The sequence below is a fragment of the Ictalurus punctatus genome, chromosome 7 (assembly GCF_001660625.3).
Source record: "Ictalurus punctatus breed USDA103 chromosome 7, Coco_2.0, whole genome shotgun sequence".
In the NCBI taxonomy this organism is placed as follows: Eukaryota; Metazoa; Chordata; class Actinopteri; order Siluriformes; family Ictaluridae; genus Ictalurus; species Ictalurus punctatus.
In genome coordinates, this window is record NC_030422.2 from 21,792,772 (window position 1) to 21,813,547 (window position 20,776).

Below are 20,776 nucleotides of genomic sequence, written 5' to 3' on the forward strand. Positions count from 1 at the left end.
AGTGGTAGTTTGGAGATTAAAGCTCTGGGTTACTGATCAGAAGGTCAGGAGTTCAAGCCCCAGCACTGCTAAGCTGTGACTGTTGGACTCTGCTCCAGGGGTGCTATATCATGGCTGACCCCAGCTTCCTGATATTCTGGGATATTGGAAGAAAAGAGCTTCACTATGTGTATGTGATCAATAAAAACTCATTATCATAACCTACAACTGTATGTTTACCTACTGTAGAGGCTTCTAAGTAGAACCCTTTAGCAAATGACAAACCCTTAACTAGCCACAAATCTCTTGAAGAAACTGTATTCTACTGTTGGCCTCCTAACTTCCTGGATCAAAGTAAATCAATAAAGGCTAAGACACGCAGGACACGATATGATTTATGTGCACTGCCAATAAAACATCATTTACTTATGTTCTATTACAATTTATTCTCTATTAGTGGAAGAGACAAAACAAAATGGCACAAAATGAACCATGTGATTGTATTAAACAAGTGGCACACCAAAGACCTGCAGTTTCTAGTGGGACACTTATCATCTTGTGCGCACATCTCAATGAAACTCTTTCCTATTTAACACTATATATATATATATATATATATATATATATATATATATATATATATATATATATATATATATATATATATATATATATATATATAAAAATTCATTTATGTTCATTTGTTGATTCTTAATGATTTTAGATCACAATACGTTAGCATTTTAAATTAAATACGTGCTAATAATAAATAAGGTGTTGCTAGTGTAGGGAAGCTAATGTGTAGTATAATAATCTCATGCAAATAAATAACTTTAAATACTACATGATTATTGTCCTAAGCTTTAAATTAATCCTAATAATTGCTTGAATAACTATAACAAGAATTTGAACATTTAATGTAATTTTATTCATGGGAATCCATGTCAGTCAGTAAGAGACAATAACTCTCTCACACAACCAAAACATTGAGAGATAAAGTAACGTGAAATATGCACACTGCTGCCATGGAAGGAAAGTGAAACCACCTTGATGTCCTGTAAATAATACTGACATTTAGAGGTAAAAGCTATAACTGCATTTCAGAGGCTTGGTGAAAAAAGAAGCCATGTCAATCCTTTTTCCTGACAAATAACTGTTTAAATATGAATATGAATCTGTATAGGAAACTGCATGGAATAAAATCAGGAAAGTACACAATGAACAAAATTCCATCACAGCAGGAAAAGCAGTTGAGAAGAAGGTAGGCGGTCCACTGTTTACAGGTTAATGGAATAAACATTTACATCTCCGGGGAGAGGGGGCTCAGCATGTTCAGCAATGCCTCTACCCAATCCTGTACCCACACACACACACACACACACACACTAGGTTTTTTCGAAGTAAGGGAAACCCCCTAGTCATGTGCTCTAATAGCAAAAGCAGATGAGAGAAATAAAATGAAATAAATTACAGAATCCAGAGGAGAAAGAAAATGAGAAGGTGCAGAAGATGAACAAACAATAAATTATAAGAGAAGTAAAAAGTGTATATCTGAATGACAAGTTTAAATTGTATTACTGCAAACTCATGTGTAGTCTCATGTAGATTTGTGTTGATCCATATAAAACCATGGGCCTGGATGAACATTTTTTCAGTTTCACTGTGTACTGTACTAACTCTATACTGTATGGCCGAAATGACAATAAAGCCCTGACCTAACTTGACTTTAAAATGGCCACAGAGTACTGACAGAAAACACTTTAATGCGTTTCTGCACAATGCAGAAAGAAAATGTCTTACTGACATTTTATTGCTTTATCCTTATTCTGATAACTTGAATGTCTGTGTTTGGACAGAACATCCACACTAAGCACATCTCAGACAGGCACCCTACAGTACTAAAATACAGACCTGGACACCAATACCACCTTAAGAACAGAGATACTCAGATAAGACCATAGCCAAAAAAAAAATCATTATGAAAAATGGCCTAATAAAAGATTAATAACAAAAATAAATGCTCTTCAGTTGTTGGATAAATTATCTGACGGCATTCCAGCCATTTAGCCATGCACAATTTTCACAGTTTCCTCTATGGTTACCTGATGGATTCTAGCTATACAGCCAAGACACTAGAACTACTTCTTTGTGATTTATATTATAAACTGTCAGGTAATTAGGGTTAGGACGGATGCAATTGCAGTGAAGAGCTTTATTATAGGAGAGATAAGCAGACAAATCCAAATCATGAAACACAGGTGTGGTCATAACAGGAAGAGGTTCAGGTGAATGGCAAACGAGCATGAAGTAGGCAAGGCAAAGCACGAAATGAGAAACTAGGAACAAGATCCAGAACCAGACACGATAACAATATAACAAAAGCTTGGTATGGTGATAACACTCAATACTTCATGAAGAACATAGACACATGAGAGGTTTAAATCACAAACGTAATCAGGGGTGAAACACAAAACAGCTGAGAACAATGATGGAACATAAGGGAAACAAGCAATGATGATAGAGGGGCGGAGACTGGAGAGAAATCATAATGTCAACTGCAAACCTGGAAGTGTACCTTCTCGTTCTTCAACATGGGAAATCCTGACATAAACTAACCTGCAACAGACACTACAATCTGTGGTACAAGAGAGAAAAGGATTATTCACAGCGGTGCAGCTGTACATGCCTCAAAAGATATTTATGTGAACCATCTGAACCACTTTACTACTGAATAATCCATACAAATAAATTCCACCACTGGCTTGTTTGAGCTTTTTCTTCATATCTCATTCGCCTTTCAAACACTTCATAAAAGAAATAAATGAAGAGGTCAGGTCAATGAGTTTGTTATAGTGGCTACTGAATTTCTCTGAGAAGAGATTTATTAAGTAAATCATATTTGGCGATTTTATCACAGAGTGAATTTTACATTCTCCTATCATCATTTGCTTGTAAAGAGTAATGCAGACAAATGTACTGTCTTTAGGCATAGATTTATGGAATAACACTATTACTGAAATCACGGCATTCACAAACCACAAACATGTTTACACTTCAAATCTTCAGGAAGACTATGTTTGAGTTTGGATATGCTTCCCATGTGTGAGGTCGGAAGGAAACATCTGGATTGGAATAATATTTAGAGAGGACGTTAAACAAGTACAGTGATGATTAAAACAAGGAGCAACATATTCTATATATTTGTACACATCTGCTGTGTGAAGGGCAATCAAAATTGATAACTTAACATAACCACATTGGGTCTTGATTGGTGTATGTTTAGAACACTTCCTGTTCTGCAGAAGGATCATATTTCTGAATGAAAGCTGACTTTGGATCAGTCTTTACAGGGTATGACTGCATTGTGAGCTACAGATCAGATTTTGTCTCCTGTGCATGTTAAAACCTGCAGGCCAATCCTGCACTTACTGCACTTTAAAGAAGCCTTGCATAGCAATGCTCAGATTAAACACAGTTGCTCAGAGACCTCTTGTGAACACCGAGTTATTTCTTTTAGGCTCTTATTTATGCTTTTCCATTAAGCATACTTAAGCATACAGCATAACCAATACTGTATATGTTGCTGTTGCCGAAAGATGAAAGTACGCATTAGACTAAGACAATATAAATATAGATTGTTTTTCTTCTAGTTTTTTTTCCCCTGAACATCAGTGATAATATAATATCATGGCTTTTGTCTTGTTTTTTTTAGGCCACATGTGGGAAAATTAATTTGTTGTTCCAGGAAAAAAAGGAGGCTCGGCACTGGAATACCTCAGATACCAGAGTACTGTGAGAGTCTTGACATGAAGGACACTCAGCTGGACTTCTGTGATTTGCCATAAATTCTAAGATGAAGCTACACAATAGCATGAAAGACTGAATACTTCACAGCAGCTGACAAATGATGCAAGGCATGCTTGGATTAGCCTTCTGAAAGTATAGATAATCATTTAGGATCACATTCTGCCACATTGTAGATCCAGCATACAGGACAAAGCACATGTGGACTGTATCCACCATTTACAGGCAACAGAGTAGACATTTACTTGCTCTGATGAGGAGAGGTGGATTGGCACGATCAGCATTGTCAGCCACTATGATAACAGAAGCAGATGATAGAAATAAGGAAAGGAAAGCAGGGAAAGAAAACACCAAAATCCAGTGAACGGCAGACAAAGCAAGTAAGAAAGTAAGAAAGCATGGAAGTATCAACATGTCGTTAACCAATACTGTCGTCTAAAATTGGTATAAATAAAAAATAGTCACTTTCCGGTTATTCTGGCTTTTTTTTGGTAGTTTGGCATTTGACTCGATTGAGTGTTGTGTTTAATAAAAGGACAAAGACGTAAAATATTTTTCAGTCTGATGCTCAATTAAAACCACCAAGTAAGGAAAAAAGAAAGAAAGATGGGGACAAAACTTTAAGAAACGAGAGGCTTGCAACGGGTTATAGACGAAAACATTAAAGTATTGGGAGGGATACTGTATAAAGACAAGCAAGAGAGTGAAAGAAAAGCAGCAAGAGAAGATCAAGACAAGTGTGAAATGGCAACAGAAAGATGACACTTCAATAGAATTAACGCTAACAATACCTGGATATGCCTGATGAGGATTTCATTACTGTATGACACGACTGAAGACAAGGGAGAATGATTCTGAAAGAAAACACCAATCCTTCACAGAATCCCTTATTAATCAAACATTCTGTTGGTCAAGATGTTCAAACTCACACTGCAAATCTGTTCAGAGGAACTATATTCCTTTCTATGATTACAGCCTATTACAAAGAACAGTGCTACGATAATGATTATAATAGAACATATCATACAGCCACTCCATCTGCAGTTTGTTTCAGTGACGTTTAGAAGCAGCAAACCACATATCCCTGGAATAAGTAATTACTACCTGGACTTAAATCAGGATAGACATCCAGACAACGGAAAACAGATATTATAATGTGTGTGTAAAACACTGCTTGGTGGTGTGATATATTGTGATATGTGTTGCTCTTCCTGTGCGGAAGTAATGTCTCATAGACACTGAGCATCTGAATTCGGAGCGCGGTCCGGTTGAGATTATTATATTCTCCGTTGCTGTAAAACAGGATACTCGTGCGAATATGCTCATGTCTGCACAGAATGCATTTCTGTGTAACAAAAAAACATTATAGATAATACTAAAAATATACAATAACATGTTTCTCAGAGAAAATAATCCTCAACCATGAATGGATCGGGAAAGTAAGAGGGAAAAGAGGAAAGAAACAGCTCAAAGGAGAGACAGAGAGAAGTGTTGAGACGGAGAGAGAGAGAGTGTGTGTGTGTGAGAGAGAGAGAGAGATATCACATCTTTAAGAGAGATGTCTCAACTGTTCCTGTAGCTCCGCCAAAACAGTGTTGTCTCTCCACGTGCAGAAACAGACATCTAGATCAAGGCCAAACACCACTTCTGTCATTAATACACTCATTCAACTGTGGCTTGCCATCCCTCGTTCTCTCCTGTCAGTTACAGTGCATAAGATGCCGCTCCGTCAGTAAGAATGTACATCAACACTTTCCTGAATATCAATTATAGAGTATATAAAAACGCTAAAAACATTCTTTCTTATACTGCCACTTATACAGACATTAGTGAGACTAGCTATCCATCCATCCATCCATTTTCCATACTGGTTATCCTACACAGGGTCGCAGGGGAGTCTGAAGCCTATCCCAGGGAACTCGGGGCACAAGGCTGGGACACCCTGGATGCAGTGTGAGACCAGCTATGTAAATCTAAATGCACTGGACAATGCCAACATTCCGCTGACAGTTTTATGGGCTTTGGTCTGCTCTTTAGACTGAGGTCGAGTCTTAGTGCTGTAAGAAAATCTGTAATCCTGCTACTGCTGACCGTATCCATTGTACATCTAAAAGAGAAAAATACAAGTGAAAAATCTCAACAATTCAACAATATCTCAACAATATTGTGTCTTATAAATATAATAAAATGCCACCACCTGAAAGACTGATGAGCTCATGTAGGTGGCCTGACCCAGACCAGTGAGCCATGCCATCCTTCTCAAAAGCCTGATTCAGCAAAAGACAACAGCATCACTATCCCATCCATCAGGAATGTGCCGGAGAGTCTCGTCATAACGAGCTCCTCTCACAAGCAGCCAGCTCAGCCTCCGCTCTGAGACACAGATACAGATGGCATCTACAAACTAGGCAAGGGTGATATCTTATAGTTTGCGATATACCGGTAGAAATTCTCCCCATAATAAGAATTAGTCTTCCCGTGATAATAACAATAAAGCCTAGTTGATGACGCATTTCTGTGTGCAACGGTCTGTGACCCATTCACAGCTCACGTGCAGAGTGAAAATGAGTATGGCGGAAGGTGGACGTGAAGCTGAGGAGGAGTTTACCGCTAAACGAGGAGAAAATCGTTTTTTTTGTTTTTAGATCAATGTTTGTGTTTGAGGCTCTCAAGATCACAGCTATCACTTGTAGCCATAAATAATGGTGCATGGTACTATATTTATATCGTCACTGATATCGTTATCGCAATAAATACCAGAGAATATCGTGATATAGTTTTAAGTCCATATCGCCCATCCCTACTAAAAACCACAATGGACTAACCACCTAGGAACACGTTTCTGTTCTGTTCCCAGATCATTTCTTCATCCAGGTTACAGAATGAAATCCACCAACGAGACTTAGTGGTAGTAGTGTAGCAGTAAAACACCATCAGAAATGTGTTAATTTCTAAATACTATTTCTGCTAGGCTGGGTCATATGATGATCTAATATCAATGTCATAATGCACTTTTTTCTAAAATATATGTAAAATTCATTATGCACCATATCGTCATTATCGGTCTGTTTATTTTTGCAAACATTTCATAAACATATATATATATTTTTAAATCTCTCTCTTTCTTTCCTCAAGCATATATTCTCTATACGGCTGAAAGTTTGCCACCTGACCATCACACCCATATGTGCTTTTTGAACATCCCATTCCAGATGTTATAATAACCCCCACTCTTCTGGGAAGGTTTTCCACTAGATTTTCAGGCGTGGCTGTGGGGATTTGTGCTCATTCAGCCACAAGTGCATTATAGAGATAGGGCACTGATGTCGGGTAAAGAGGCCTGGTATGCAGTCGGCATTCCGGTTCATCCTAAAGGTGTTCAGTGTGGTTGAGGTCAGGGTTCCGTGAATGACACTCACATTCTTCCACTCCAACCTTGGCAAATCATGTCTTTATGGACCTCATTTTGTGCACAGAGACACCGTCATGCTGGAAAAGGTTTGGGCCTCTTAGTTACAGTGAACGAAAATTTTACTGCTACCGCATATACAGTAAAGACGTTCTATAAAATTGTGTGCGTCCAACTTTGTAGCAACAGTTTGGGGAAGAACCACATGTGGCTGCTATGGTCAGGCATCCACGTGCTTTTGGCCATAGTGCATAATCCCAACACCCTACATTAGGCTATAATAAGATTCAAAGACATGCATCTGAACATCGGCTGTAATGACTGTGGTTACATCATTTTGACCCTGGGACTCCTTGCACCAGTGCAGATCCATCAGGCATAAATTTCACCTCATGTTCAGCTATCACTCGGTAACCCATGAGTAGTATAAAAACAAGAATACAGCTAGAGTTCAAGTTGACTGCATTTGGAGTAATTCATATGGATCCATTAACAAGATATTTAGGACATGATAAAAAGGTGCCTCAGATAAAAAGGTGCATTTTTTCATCTTAAGGCTTTCCTGAGCCTGTGGCTAGTACATAATAAATCCGTAAATAAAAATCAATTTGTGGATAGACAGGCTTGTTTATCCAGTGTTTATGCCGTGTCTGTCTTGAGTCTTGCTGCAGTTATTGTGTCTTTTTCAGGAGTCATTAAGTCTTTTTACAGGAGTTAAGTGAACTTAAAAATAGACGGAAAAGGCAACAGCTCAATGTTTATGCGCGAGGAGCCATTTCAGCCTGTGTTTAACCTTTTGTACAGCATCAGAAATGAGGAGAAGCGTATGATCTCCGTGTACGATGTACAGCAACAGATCTCGTGGAACAAATAAGGGAGATAACAAAAAACACTATGTCTGGAGAAACAGATAAACTGTTCTCTCTCTCGCTCTTTTTTCTGTACCCAGATGCTACAGGAGTGGGTCCAGAACATTCCTCAGACTGAGATCAGGAGATAGGGTTAGAGGTAGGTAAAAAAACATGGAGCCATACAGGGGGAAAAAAAAAGAAATCACAAAGTCAATACACATTTAAAAGTATAAATTAAGTACTCCTTCAAATAAGGATAGTGTAAGAGTCTCTCTGATTCATCCATTCACATTCCACGCACATGGTTTGATGACCTCTTAAGTGTGCAGATCAAAGAGTGTGTGGGGGGGAACAAATCTCCAGTCACACACTCCCAGATTGTCAGCTTACATCCAATCCAAACCTAGGAAAAACAAATGGATCGCAATGTGCGTGTACGTGTTAGAGGGAGAGAGTTAGTGGAGACGTGAGAGAGGAAGACTGAAGTAATTAGTTACCTAAACATTCAAGGGCTATAAAAGATCACTGTGCACCTGCTAACCTTAAGTGGCATTTGCAGGCCATTCACACCACACTGTAGGAACACACACACACAAAAACACACTATTATACTGTACTGAATTCGTACACATTCGTGCCAGTTGATGACCATTAGACCCTCCACAAACAGCCACAGATGACATTTCTTAACGTGTCACTGCTATTAAATTAGAGGCATTCATCAAACCATTAAATAGCCTTGATTAGCTTCTTGATCAAACAAAGTAAATACAAAGTTTAATACCCCTTATTCCTGTCACGGTACTAGTAATACCATAATACAATCAGTTATGAGAAGTTATTCAGTCACACTTCCATATCCGTTATCGTGGAGGATTAGTATTTATATTTTGGCACAATTTTAACTGTTGAAACAATGCTAATCTTAGCATACATTAAGTAACCAAATTATTTGAGCATCTATGAGTGTGCCTCAGGGATGGGCGATACGGACTTAAAACTATATCACGATATTTTCTGGTATTTGTTGTGATAACGATATCAGTGACGATATAAATATAGTACCATGCTCCGTTGTTTTTGGCTACAAGTGACTGCTGTATGCAGTCTTGAGAGCCTCAGAAACACAAACACTGATTTAAAAATAAAACTGATTTTCTGTAACCAAACCAGTACCAGACTGTAGAGGTAGCTCCTCGTTTAGCGATAAACTCCTCCTCAGCTTCAGGTCCGCCTTCCGCTGCACCTGTTTTCGCTCTGCATGTGAGCTGCGAACGGGTCACAGACCGTCGCACACAGAAATACATTATCAACTAGGCTTTATCATTATTTTTGCGGGAAGACTGATTCTTACTGTGGGGAGAATTTCATCCGGTATATCACAAACGATAAGATATCGCCTATCCCTAGTGTCCCTATGAATATAGAAATTATAACATGAGCGGTGCAACAGAAAACCCTTCACCGCATTTTTCTAAGTTGCAAGATCAAATCCACTGTCATGTCTGAATAGGAGTCCAAGAGAGCAAAGTTAGCCATGCTCTCTGGATGGTTTGGATGGCACTACTCTATACTACTACTACTACTACTACTAACTCTCTGGGTGGGAGAGATGGAAATCTGTCAATCGCAGCAACGCAAGCTAATAATGAGCATCTGTGAGCTCATGTATGAAAAAGAAAGCCATTAGCACTTTCATCCTTATGAGCAGCAGATGTGCTTGTTTGTTTCATATGTCTGGGAGGAATTGTAAGAACAAAGTAAAAAAAAAATGAAAAGGAGGCTCCCACATGGCAAAAAGCCTCACTCTGGGAAGGATGGCATACTCTCCCTGCCCTGTCAATCACTGTGACACCAGCCAATTGGTTGTGTCTTTATGTACACTGTTTATGTATGTGGAAGAGTTTATATATGTGGAAGAGGGCAGATAGCGCTTTCCTCTGAGAGTGTTACACTGCCCTATATGCAGCATAAGCAGCTGTTCGGAAAGCTGTAGTTGGCTGGCTTTATGTGTATCTGAGGAAGAGACAGAATAAACCTTCAGCAGCTGATAGCTGTTGTGTAAAAAGTGAGAGCTGGCTGATGGGTGGGAATTGCCAGGAAAGAAAGAAAATTCTTGAATTATTGTTGGTTATATAGTGTGGCATAGCGGGGCAGCAGATAACCATTCCAGCCTCACAGCTCAGGGTTCTGAGGTTCACTCCTGTCTGCATGGGTTTCTTGTGAGTTCTCCTGTTTCACCTCACCTTCCCAAAACATAGTGGCATGTGTATACTACTCTAAATTACCCCTAGATGTGAATGAGTTTATGTGATGCTCTGCTATAGAGTGGCGTCCCATCCAGGGGGTATTCCTGCCTTGTGCCCAGTGTTCACATAGGAACAGTGAATGCCCCTTTACTAGATTCAGTTTGATTCTCAGTGCATACTGTTACACAAACACACACACACACTCATCCCACCTGAGATGGGGCTTAAATGGAACAAGTGACATGTAATGAGATGTAATGTCATGGCTGAGATTTCTAAGACTGAAGAACTGATCCTCACTAGCATGATTTCTATCCAGAAAACTGAACCCAACTCAACATAGAGAGAGACATCAGAACTCAGATGTGAGAGACATCAGAACTTCCCATCAGGAAAGATGAGAAGATATTCCTCGCATGAATGGCTGTGAAAAAAGCAGTGTGATCTAGTTCTGTTTGCTGAGATGGAATTTACTGGATTATACTTGCCTCCAGGTGCCCTACAATGAACTAGTGTCCCATACAGGGTGTGTCCCCACCTCATGTCCGGTGTTCCCAAGATCCATTGTGACCCTGACCTGGATAAAGCAGTTACTGAAGATGAATATATCCAGAAAATGAAAGAGGGCAACGGCACCCATACTGCTCTTGTCATCACTCCTGTCTGGGAGCATATCTCTAGCTTGAATGGATGTTTTGGCTAGGAAGGCAGATAGCGGATGGCGGGGACTCATTCCTCCTGGTCTGGCTTTTTATTGTAGTCCTACACCCAACGGTGTGCTCTTACACAAACACACAGATAAACAGCTAACTCCACTCAGGTACACATGTGTGTACATATGGATATGTAAAATTTTATAAAAATAAAAATATATACAAACATTTAAGCATGGAAATGTACACGTTTATACACCTGTTTGTAGTGGGCAACGATAAAAAATATCAAAAAACTTGAAGATACTTCAATAATTTGAATAATTTTAAAGCACTTTGATAGACTTGAATGTTATTTTTTATCACAGAAAGAAATAATTTAGCAGAGAATGGAATAAAATGGAATAAAAATATACTTTACATCAAATAAGCTATGGTTAATATGAAAAAAGGAGTCAGTTATGCATGAAGCCTAAAGTGTGCTGCACACACACCCAGACACACCCAGACACACTCAAACACACGCACACACACACCAGCATTGTTGAAGAAAGGTGGTTACAGATTTCCTCATGTGTAACAGGTTCAAAGGAGACCCTCATGATGTGCATTACAGCAGAGCATCTACACATGGCAAGCAACGATTTCCATCAACAGAGAGCTAAACATTTCCAAATGAACGTACCTCAAACAACAGGTTTAAATATAACTCAAGCCTTAAGAGTCAATAGAAACACAGTGAAACAAACCGACTGAGTTAAACGATGCTTACTGCTGCCCAAACTTGCCCAAAAAAAGAGGCCTTTTTTCCCCTGAACTTTATCACAAATGAAATTCCAGGTCATGTGCTGATGGACAGAAGGTCCACTAGGTGGCATTGTTTCACAGAGACATTGGGCAGGAATCATAAGCGCACATTCCACCCTGGACTGAGTGAAAAGGCTCTGCCATTCCAAAAAAAAAAATGGGGGGGGGGGGGGGGGGGGGGCTGTAGGTTCTCAAACTGCAGGGCAATCATCAATGGTCACGAATGTTGAGATGTGGAGATTTCATCTCTGTAGCTGACACAGGACATGCAGCCCATCGTTTACTCTGAAACACATCTCATTAATCATATCCGCTAACCACTGAGAACAGACCGCGACGCAATTAATGACAAGACAACCATCGTTTGCATCTTCGGTTGCCCTTACTTAATACTTTTCCTGAACAGACAAAATTCACTCTTAGTAACAAAATATTTACTCGTTTACAATGACCAATTTCATTTAATAAACAGTGTCCTTCTCAGTCTTTCTCCAGAGCACTTATTACTAAAGTCTTACTTTCATTTTAAATGCTGGACCTGTGTCTGTGATATCCAGACTTAAGTGCACTTTACAGTTCCATACTCAAAACTCCTGATCCACTTACATGCCTTTATCAAACAGAGGGGCCTGCTGGAGCTGCACACACACTTGAGTAGCTCCTAGCATGAATACTTGGTCTTCCTTATGGCACTCACTGGCATCACTCAACATACACACACTGACTATACAGTACATCTTGCCTAAAGGCCTGTAGAACTTAAGTGGTTGCACACACAATATGGCATGCTGTATGTAACGTTCCTTCAATGCACCAACCTGTCGGGTAAAGGGGGCGGAGACAGATCTATATGCCTCTGCTCATGCCTTACCTGATTCCTCCCTGATGAAATGGGGCGGAGCCTCAGGATTCAGAGAAAGAGCTCTTGGATTCCTTAAAGGAGATCCAGTACATTCCTGTGGTCTATCAATGATAAGAGTGGACACATGCATCCTAGATCAGCGCATTACAGTTCCTACTGGAAGCTTTAGGCATGGAAGTCATGTCCAAAGAACCACTAAATGCAAATCCATTCCCATGATGATGTGCATCTCACAGATCATGACAATCTCTCCTGGCAGTTGTCCTGACCACTCTATATCCGGGTGATCATTAATAATCACAATCTCTGAGTAAAAGACCCACCACCAGATCATAGATTATTAATTGACTTAAAATAACTTGTTCATACGTGCCAATTTTCAGGAAATAGTAGTAGAACGTTATTTGTATGTATGTGTTTTCATTTCGAGTCATTGGGTCAGGATGAGGAAGGTTTAATCAGACATCATAAATCAATCAGAAATGAATATGATAACTGTTGCAATATCTGTAATCTGGTAGCTATAACTGATGCAGCTACATGTTTAAAGCTCTCAACAAACCAAAACTTTTTAAACGCATTAATAGACTCGTTTTTTATTTATTTGTTTCTTTGTTTATGTGCCAAGAAATCCGTAATGTTGTTGTTTTTTTGTTGTTGTTGTTTTTTAAATTTTTTTTACTATTTTCCAAACCCAAACATTAACACCATTATGTTATTGATTTTGCAAATCTCTTTCCGCAAAGTCGACTCAGATCTGGACTTGGGTTTTCAGCAGAAATCAGAAATGAGAAATCAGAGACTCTGCGTGTTTGCACATGTCGCACCCGTGCTGGAGAGCAGGACCGAGCTGCGGAACACAGGATGCGCTGCATTGCCCCATGCAGCAAACCCCAGAGCCGTCTTTCTCATGTCCCCGTGCAACAACATCCCAATACCACTAGTTTGCATAACATACCGGTAAATAAATACAACGCTATACGTTCTTCTATTACTAATTTAATGAACAAGAACCAAAAAAAAAACAAAAAAACAAAAAAACAAAAAAAAAACAATGCATCCATTTTTTAAAGTAAGCTAACCACCTCTATTTATAAACTTTCAGCCGAGACGCGCGTGCGTCGGACTCTACTCGCGCGCCATTCGCGGAAAGAAAAAAAAAGACTGCGAGTGAATAAAGCTGTGCTACAACTTCATTATAAGCGGTAATTACTCTACAGAACAATGTAGCCTACAGGTACTTACCGCAGACTCGGACTGCTGAACCCCTATGGACAGAGATATGAAGAGTAGCACGGCGACGAGGTTCTGCAGACTCTTTAACTTTTTATTCATTTTTAAAAAATCCACCCTCTCAACATCGACAATTACGACCTCGAGCGCATGTGGAACTTCTCATATTCCCCTGATGACTTTACTGTAATATGGAGTGTTGTTTGGTTTTGTTTTGTTTTCTTTTCTCCTCCCAAACTAAAAAGGCGGATTCTTCTCAAGTCTCCAGGCTCTTCAGCTATAGGACCGTTGCCTACTGCGACCTTAACTTTTTCTCTGACGCCTTAACCTGCGGGGCCGGACTACTTTCGAATTACTCCGCCTTTAAAGCAAATAGTCCCTCAAGAGAAACTACCGCCTATATAATAATAATAATCGTCTAAATAACGGAGGAATTGAAGCTTTAATAGCCTACACCACTTTAATAAGGGAAATGTTTTAGTCTTCATATTTGTAGTGAAATGGAGATAGTAGGATAAAACAACATCTGGGTCATATAAAGACTTGATATTGTTAGATTACTTGCTGGGCAGAATAACCTAATTAAAGCAAGTGAACTCAGCCCCTCGATGATTGTCTTTAACTGGGACCTTTATTTAAATGTAAACGGATTGCCTATGTTTTATTTTGTGGGCAATTTATTTTAATAGATAGGCTACAAAGACATACACTTAGGATATTTCATTTAAACTGAATTACCTTTCTCAAAGCTCGATACTGACTACTGATCTTTATTATTATTATTATTATCATCATCATCATCATCATCATTATTATTATTATTATTATTATTATTATTATTATTATTATTATTATTATTATTATTATTCAGCATTTGTAACAATTCGAATTATTTATCCGGAGCATAAATACGGTATCTAACAGTCCTTATTTAATAGATCAACCATCATCATAAGTATAATTATCATCAATAATCAACAGCTAGCTGAATATTACTGAATATTACTGAAATATTACTGAATCTAGTCTTATTTTTCACTTCTTATTTTGACTTTGATTTCTTTTAATTATGTGCATTAATTGTTTCGTTAAGCTGAATCATTTCTCGTGTGCAGGAAAGGTTTGTGTAATGTTTTGATTCACTACCATGACCTGTAATATAATGATAAGAGATGTAGATAGCGATAGCAGCACTACTGCGTTTTGTACTGTACGTGTGCAGGGATGTGAGGGCGGTGTGATTGACAGCTGGAAGCCCCGCCCCTGCGTCTGAGCAGCGCACACCGCGCGGTGAGTGTTTTCTGAGTCGGGCAGCGACGGAGCGGATTTCAGCGCGCGAGTTCCGTGAGTTTACTTTTCTGCAAGTTCGCAAAGAGCCATTCGGGCTTTATGTTGTACAGCTTCGAGAGTCGTTCCGCTGTGAATCGTTTATTATGCTGGATGAAGGTTTCTAAACTTTCTGGTGTTGTGTGTGTGTGTGTTTGTCTTGTGCGTGTTGGTTGCAGATGAACCGCGCAGTGAGCAGTGAGGGGATCTGAAGCCACTGCTGACACCACGGTGCACAGAGGAGACCTACAACTTTTCTCCCAAATCACACAATGAAACTTTGGTACGTATACTCTTTTGTTGTTGTTGTTTGTTTGCATCATATTAACGTGGTTTATAATCACGACAAAGTTAATGAAGGTCTCGCGCAGGAAGCAGCATTGATATGCGTCTAAGTTGTATCTCATCAATAGATTCACCTACACATTTTGTTCACTTTGCAGGTTTGCGGTTTTTGTGGTCTTGTGTCTGGACTCTACATACGCAGTAAGTACGCTCTGCTTATCATCATTGAAAAATGATACATCATCAAAAATGCATAATGGTAGAATATATATAAGTGTGTGTTTAGGCTATATATCACTTACCTCTCTCAGCTTTCCCAAGGTATTTTTAAGATTTGTTTTAAAACAACCAGTGGGAAAGGTCATTGTTACCAATAGCTCATTGGAGGCATATAGCCATGGACAATGTAGGCTGTTGGTTGTTTATCTTTATTAGTCTTTGCAGTACTGAGGTCTAAACATCTAACCGGTTATTATGTGCTATGAGCATCCAGACCCTAGTCTTCAATAGCACTGTATCCATGTGTGATTTGATCAATCACAGCATTGACGTGGTCCAACAAATGAAAATTATTTGTAGTATGACACATTAAAGGGCATATTTGTAGTTTGTAATTTGTCATTATCAAACAGCTTTACTTTCAGGCCTACAATTTGCAATCCTGTGTCACAAGCTAATGTCACTGATTATGTAAATCAGGAGATCATTCAAACTTCAGCTATTAACTTACATATAAATAAATAAATATATATATATGTATACATAATACATAATAATTATATATATATATATATATATATATATATATATATATATATATATATATATATATATGTATGTATGTATATGTATATGTATATGTAATATATATATGTTCACATTCAACTTTTACTGAGGTGGGCATTGTGTCTATTTGCACTTTTCCAGAGGTTTCTTCAGCTTTTTGCCAATGATATAGCCTAGTGCAAATACTTTTAGGATAATCTGAATGAATTATATTTTAGACAGTGATTTGCCTTATTAATACTACATGTTGCTTCATTAATTGTTGAGTGCTACTGTATGTTGTAATTCTGAACAAAGTTTAAAGTTTAATTCTAACAAAATTTAAAGCATCTACTCACGAATATGTAAAAGACTCTCTGGATTGGGTCACACACATACACATAGCTGACCACGTGATATTACAAACTTTCTGTGGTAGCTTTTGCAGCAAGATATTAATGCCTTGGCCATAATAAATGTATAAGCAGACCATATTAGAGCTGCAGTGTTGTTATGGCCAGTATAGTGTGAGACATTATAAGATTGAGATGAAATTACATGTTCTTAGGATCAAAACAGGGGTTGTGCATGATGTTGAAAGAGTGATAATAATATGGCAGTGTAAATCAAGTGTGGTGTCTAAAACTACATTTAAAGTATTAGTTGAATGACAAGTGTAACACAAAACAAATGCCAAGATGGTCTGGGTTAGGAAAGAAAGGTTCAAACTTAATCAAGAATCCTAGTGGGTTATCCTAGTGGGTTATTTTGTTGTTCCTCTTGTAACAAACTAATTGTACATGGATACTTCTCCCAAAAAGTGGTAATATTAAGATGTCCATTCATTTCATTTTAAGAATATTTGTAAATCAAATGTTTCCCCAAACCTTTCAGAACTGAAATAAATCAATAAATAGCCCAACACATTTATTCCATTTTGCCTGCAGTTCTGCCACAAAAAGCCAGAGGCCGCTAAATTTGATACAAAATAATTTAAAAATATACAGTACACTAGATCTAGCCATGAGGGGAGATGATGATGATGATATTTTACATAATCATTATTAATGATTTTATAGCCTATAATCCTTGTTATACTTTTTATTCACTCTGTTTATTAAGGATGTTTGTAGTCCTATTGTTCATAATATTACTTTCCCAATATTGGACACTGATTATAGCAGAACAAAGATAGGTGAAAATTATTATGTTTTAATAGTGAAGTTGGTGGCTCTGAAATAATTCTGTTAGAAATGAAAATCAGTTTAGTTTCATCATAGTGTAGACTTTTCCAAAAAGTTTAAAAACAACATTTAAAAAAAAAAAATCCCAATTTTTTCCTAACCATGTGAAGAAATTTAGGCACAGGTCCAGAAATGCAATGATAGCCCTCCTTGGTTAGGTGTAGAAGGAACTCACATAAATTCTGCCCAGCTTCCATGTACACACTCAGTTCTTGGTTCCAGAACTTTAGTGGATCATCTCTGTATTTCTTTTCAAATTCCAATCTGACCTTCTGATTCTTACTGCTGATGAGTAGTTTGCATCTTGTGGTATGGCCGCTATATTTCTGCTCACACAGCCTGTGTCCCAAATGCAAAAGTCAGTACGCCAGAAGGGTAGTACGTCCAAATTTTAGTAGGCGAGAAAGAGTAGGCGAGAAATACCTGGATTCCGGCGAGATTTTGCAGTATGCAACCGATGGACACTACGCAACTCAAAAATCCCATAATGCAATGGAATTGGTGCAGACAAGCTTGGGGAAAAAAAATCTTTTTAAGTATTAAACCTTGCTTAAACATAATATGTTTAACAATATCCGAATAAATTGTTAACTTGTAAAAGGTCTAAACAAGAAAACAGTTGTCACAGTATTTGAAACTTTTTTGTGATCATCATGCTTTATCTGGCCAAGCTAACGGCAAAGAATTTACCTTAGCCTGTTAACACTGCCCACATTAAATTATTAACTCATTTAACTTTCCTGACGTGCATTTCGCCATTAGTGTGGTTGGTATAAACTGGTGGTCCCTTTAAGATTTTTGTGTTTACCTGGGTAACAAGAAACACCTGTCAGTCACATGCTCCAATATTTTTGCTCACCTACAAATTGGGTGGTCTGATACAAAATGTGCCAAATTGTTCTGTCAATTAACACATCTACATATAAATACCAGAAAATAAAAGCTGAAATTTTAGCTTCCTTTCTCATGTTCACCTTTTGATCTCAAACCCAAATATATTCAGTTTACAGAAAAAACAAACAAATAAATTGGCCTTGCTGTTCCAATAGCTTCGGAGGGGATTATAGGATTTATTAGGCATTCAATCCCAGTAATGTCAGTAAGGTGCATAGCTCAACTTTTCTAAAGTGTTCTGTATTACACGTACTAGATCATTGCTGTACATTTTCAAGGCTTACAGATAGCCCATATGTATCTAAGCATGTGTCTAATCTTTTGGAAGATGAACACGATTACAAGATATGGATTTATTTGGTGTAGCATATCATATGCATCTTGAAAATAGCGATAATGTCAAATCAACTGCATTTCAAAGGAGAATGCCACAGAGTGTGACCAAAGCACTGTATTATATGGTTATATTATCTTCTTTACTTTATCTCACCTAGCACTCTCTCGATCTCTCCCTCACACACACACGCACACACACACACACACACACACACACAAACACACACACACTGTTCTCTTTTGTTAAGGCATAGTGAACTTGTTCTTCTTCTTCTTTGGGCTTTTCAGCTGTTGGATCGGCACATTTGTTTCATATTTATGTCTGACTTTTTTATTCTTTTGTATTTGTCTAAAATGATTATATAGTCAGGAGGTATTCAGACTCCTTTACATGCTCTGGACATGAGGAGATGCTCTCCACATAAGTGTATTGCATGCTGCTGTGGAAATTGAGGAAGATATTAGGGTTGGGCAATAGTATGTATAATATTGATATTATATTGACTGATTATCATAATGTACTTTGTTGGGTTATCATAGGTATCCTCAGTGTTTTTTAAAAGTTACGAAATCTGATTGGAAGTGGCTGAAGCACTACTGTTTTTGCTAAGTACTGTATTAGTGAGAGAATAGACATTTAGAGTATGGGTACCTAGTGAGAGTATTGGTATGTAGTGAGAGTGTTGGTATATACTGAGAATATTGGCATGTAGTGAGAGTATTGGTATATAGTGAGAGTGTTGGTATATAGTGAGAGTGTTGGTATATAGTGAGAGTATTGGTATATAGTGAGAGTATTGGTATATAGTGAGAGTGTTGGTATTTAGTGAGAGTATTGGTATATAGTGAGAGTGTTGGTATATAGTGAGAGTGTTGGTATATAGTGAGAGTATTGGTATATAGTGAGAGTATTGGTATATAGTGAGAGTGTTGGTATTTAGTGAGAGTGTTGGTATAGAGTGAGAGTGTTGGTATATAGTGAGAGTATTGGTATATAGTGAGAGTGTTGGTATATAGTGAGAGTATGGGTACTTAGTAAGAGTATGGAAATTTAGTGAGAGTAATGCCAGGGACACACGAGACGATTTTTTTATTTGAACCGATTTTAAAACTGTGGGAGACCACAGACAAGGACAGTTTCAACCTATTTTTAACATTATAATCCTCCAAACGCATACACCAGACGATTCGGCCAGACTGCGAGACCACACACCTGTCGATTGTAGTAACGATTTCAAAGAAACTCACGTTTTATCAAAAGTGACTTCAGAAGACAATATCACTCACACTTCATTTTGTTTATTAGCAGCATATCAGCCGCCTCATTCACAAAGCAGAAAGTTATTAACTCACTGAATCCTGATCATGATAAGAATGCTCCTCACATGCACACCCACATACACCTAAACTGTGTAGTGTGTGAGCGCTCTGCTGAGAAAACCACGCTTGAGGTAGGAGAGGAGAGATAAATAAGAATCTACAGTAAATAAGGGCAAACTGACCATCCCTTATCACAAATACACTTCACACTTTCCCAAAGCTATGACTGTCTCAGAACCAAAATGTTTAGATATTTATGAATGTACGAACTGTTTAGGCATTCAGGTTTTATCTCTGGACACTACCCTCCCACGTGCGGCAGAAGAATTCCAGGGCTACCTGGCAGAACTTGTCGAGAGATTTTCTCTCTTGGTGCAGGTGTCACTTTCCTAGAACATTCCTGCAGGTTAAACTGAGGCTTTGTGATGCCTGTGTGATTTGTTAGTGCCCCTCCTTGATATATCTCTGCCCTGAGGGTACAGGTTCTGTTTCAGGCTATTCTAAACTCCTGTCGTCAGCCAGCACTTCTAGCACCTTTATGGCTCTCCAACTAAACGGTTATAGATGGTCATTGTCTGCTCTTTATTTTAAAGGTTGTAAATGCAGAAGTATTTGTTTTCTCAGCTTTTAATGTAGCAGTGAAAACAAATCAGAATGAATGAAATCCCTCTTACTCTCCTCATGTTTCCTTTATTCATCAGATTTTTAGAGCCTGCACACAATCAGATCTTTAGATGATCACACAGATCTTTATATTAT

The 20,776-nt window shown here is 38.3% G+C and overlaps 2 protein-coding genes across 2 annotated transcripts in view; one reads left to right on the plus strand and one right to left on the minus strand.

Annotated features, from left to right (window-relative positions):
* Positions 1 to 14,152, minus strand: part of col4a5 (collagen, type IV, alpha 5 (Alport syndrome)) — a 51,729-nt gene extending 37,577 nt beyond the window's left edge. The window contains exon 1 of the mRNA XM_017471464.3: positions 13,860 to 14,152. Within this exon, the coding sequence (XP_017326953.1) occupies positions 13,860 to 13,949 (90 nt within the window). The 5' untranslated portion in view covers positions 13,950 to 14,152. The remainder of the gene's footprint in view (positions 1 to 13,859) is intronic.
* Positions 14,153 to 15,084: 932 nt separating this feature from the next.
* The window catches only part of col4a6 (collagen, type IV, alpha 6), an 82,617-nt gene continuing 76,925 nt past the window's right edge, over positions 15,085 to 20,776 (plus strand). Inside the window, exons 1-3 of the mRNA XM_017471467.3 lie at positions 15,085 to 15,191; positions 15,353 to 15,456; positions 15,617 to 15,659. Of these exons, the coding sequence (XP_017326956.1) occupies positions 15,446 to 15,456; positions 15,617 to 15,659 (54 nt within the window). The 5' untranslated portion in view covers positions 15,085 to 15,191; positions 15,353 to 15,445. The remainder of the gene's footprint in view (positions 15,192 to 15,352; positions 15,457 to 15,616; positions 15,660 to 20,776) is intronic.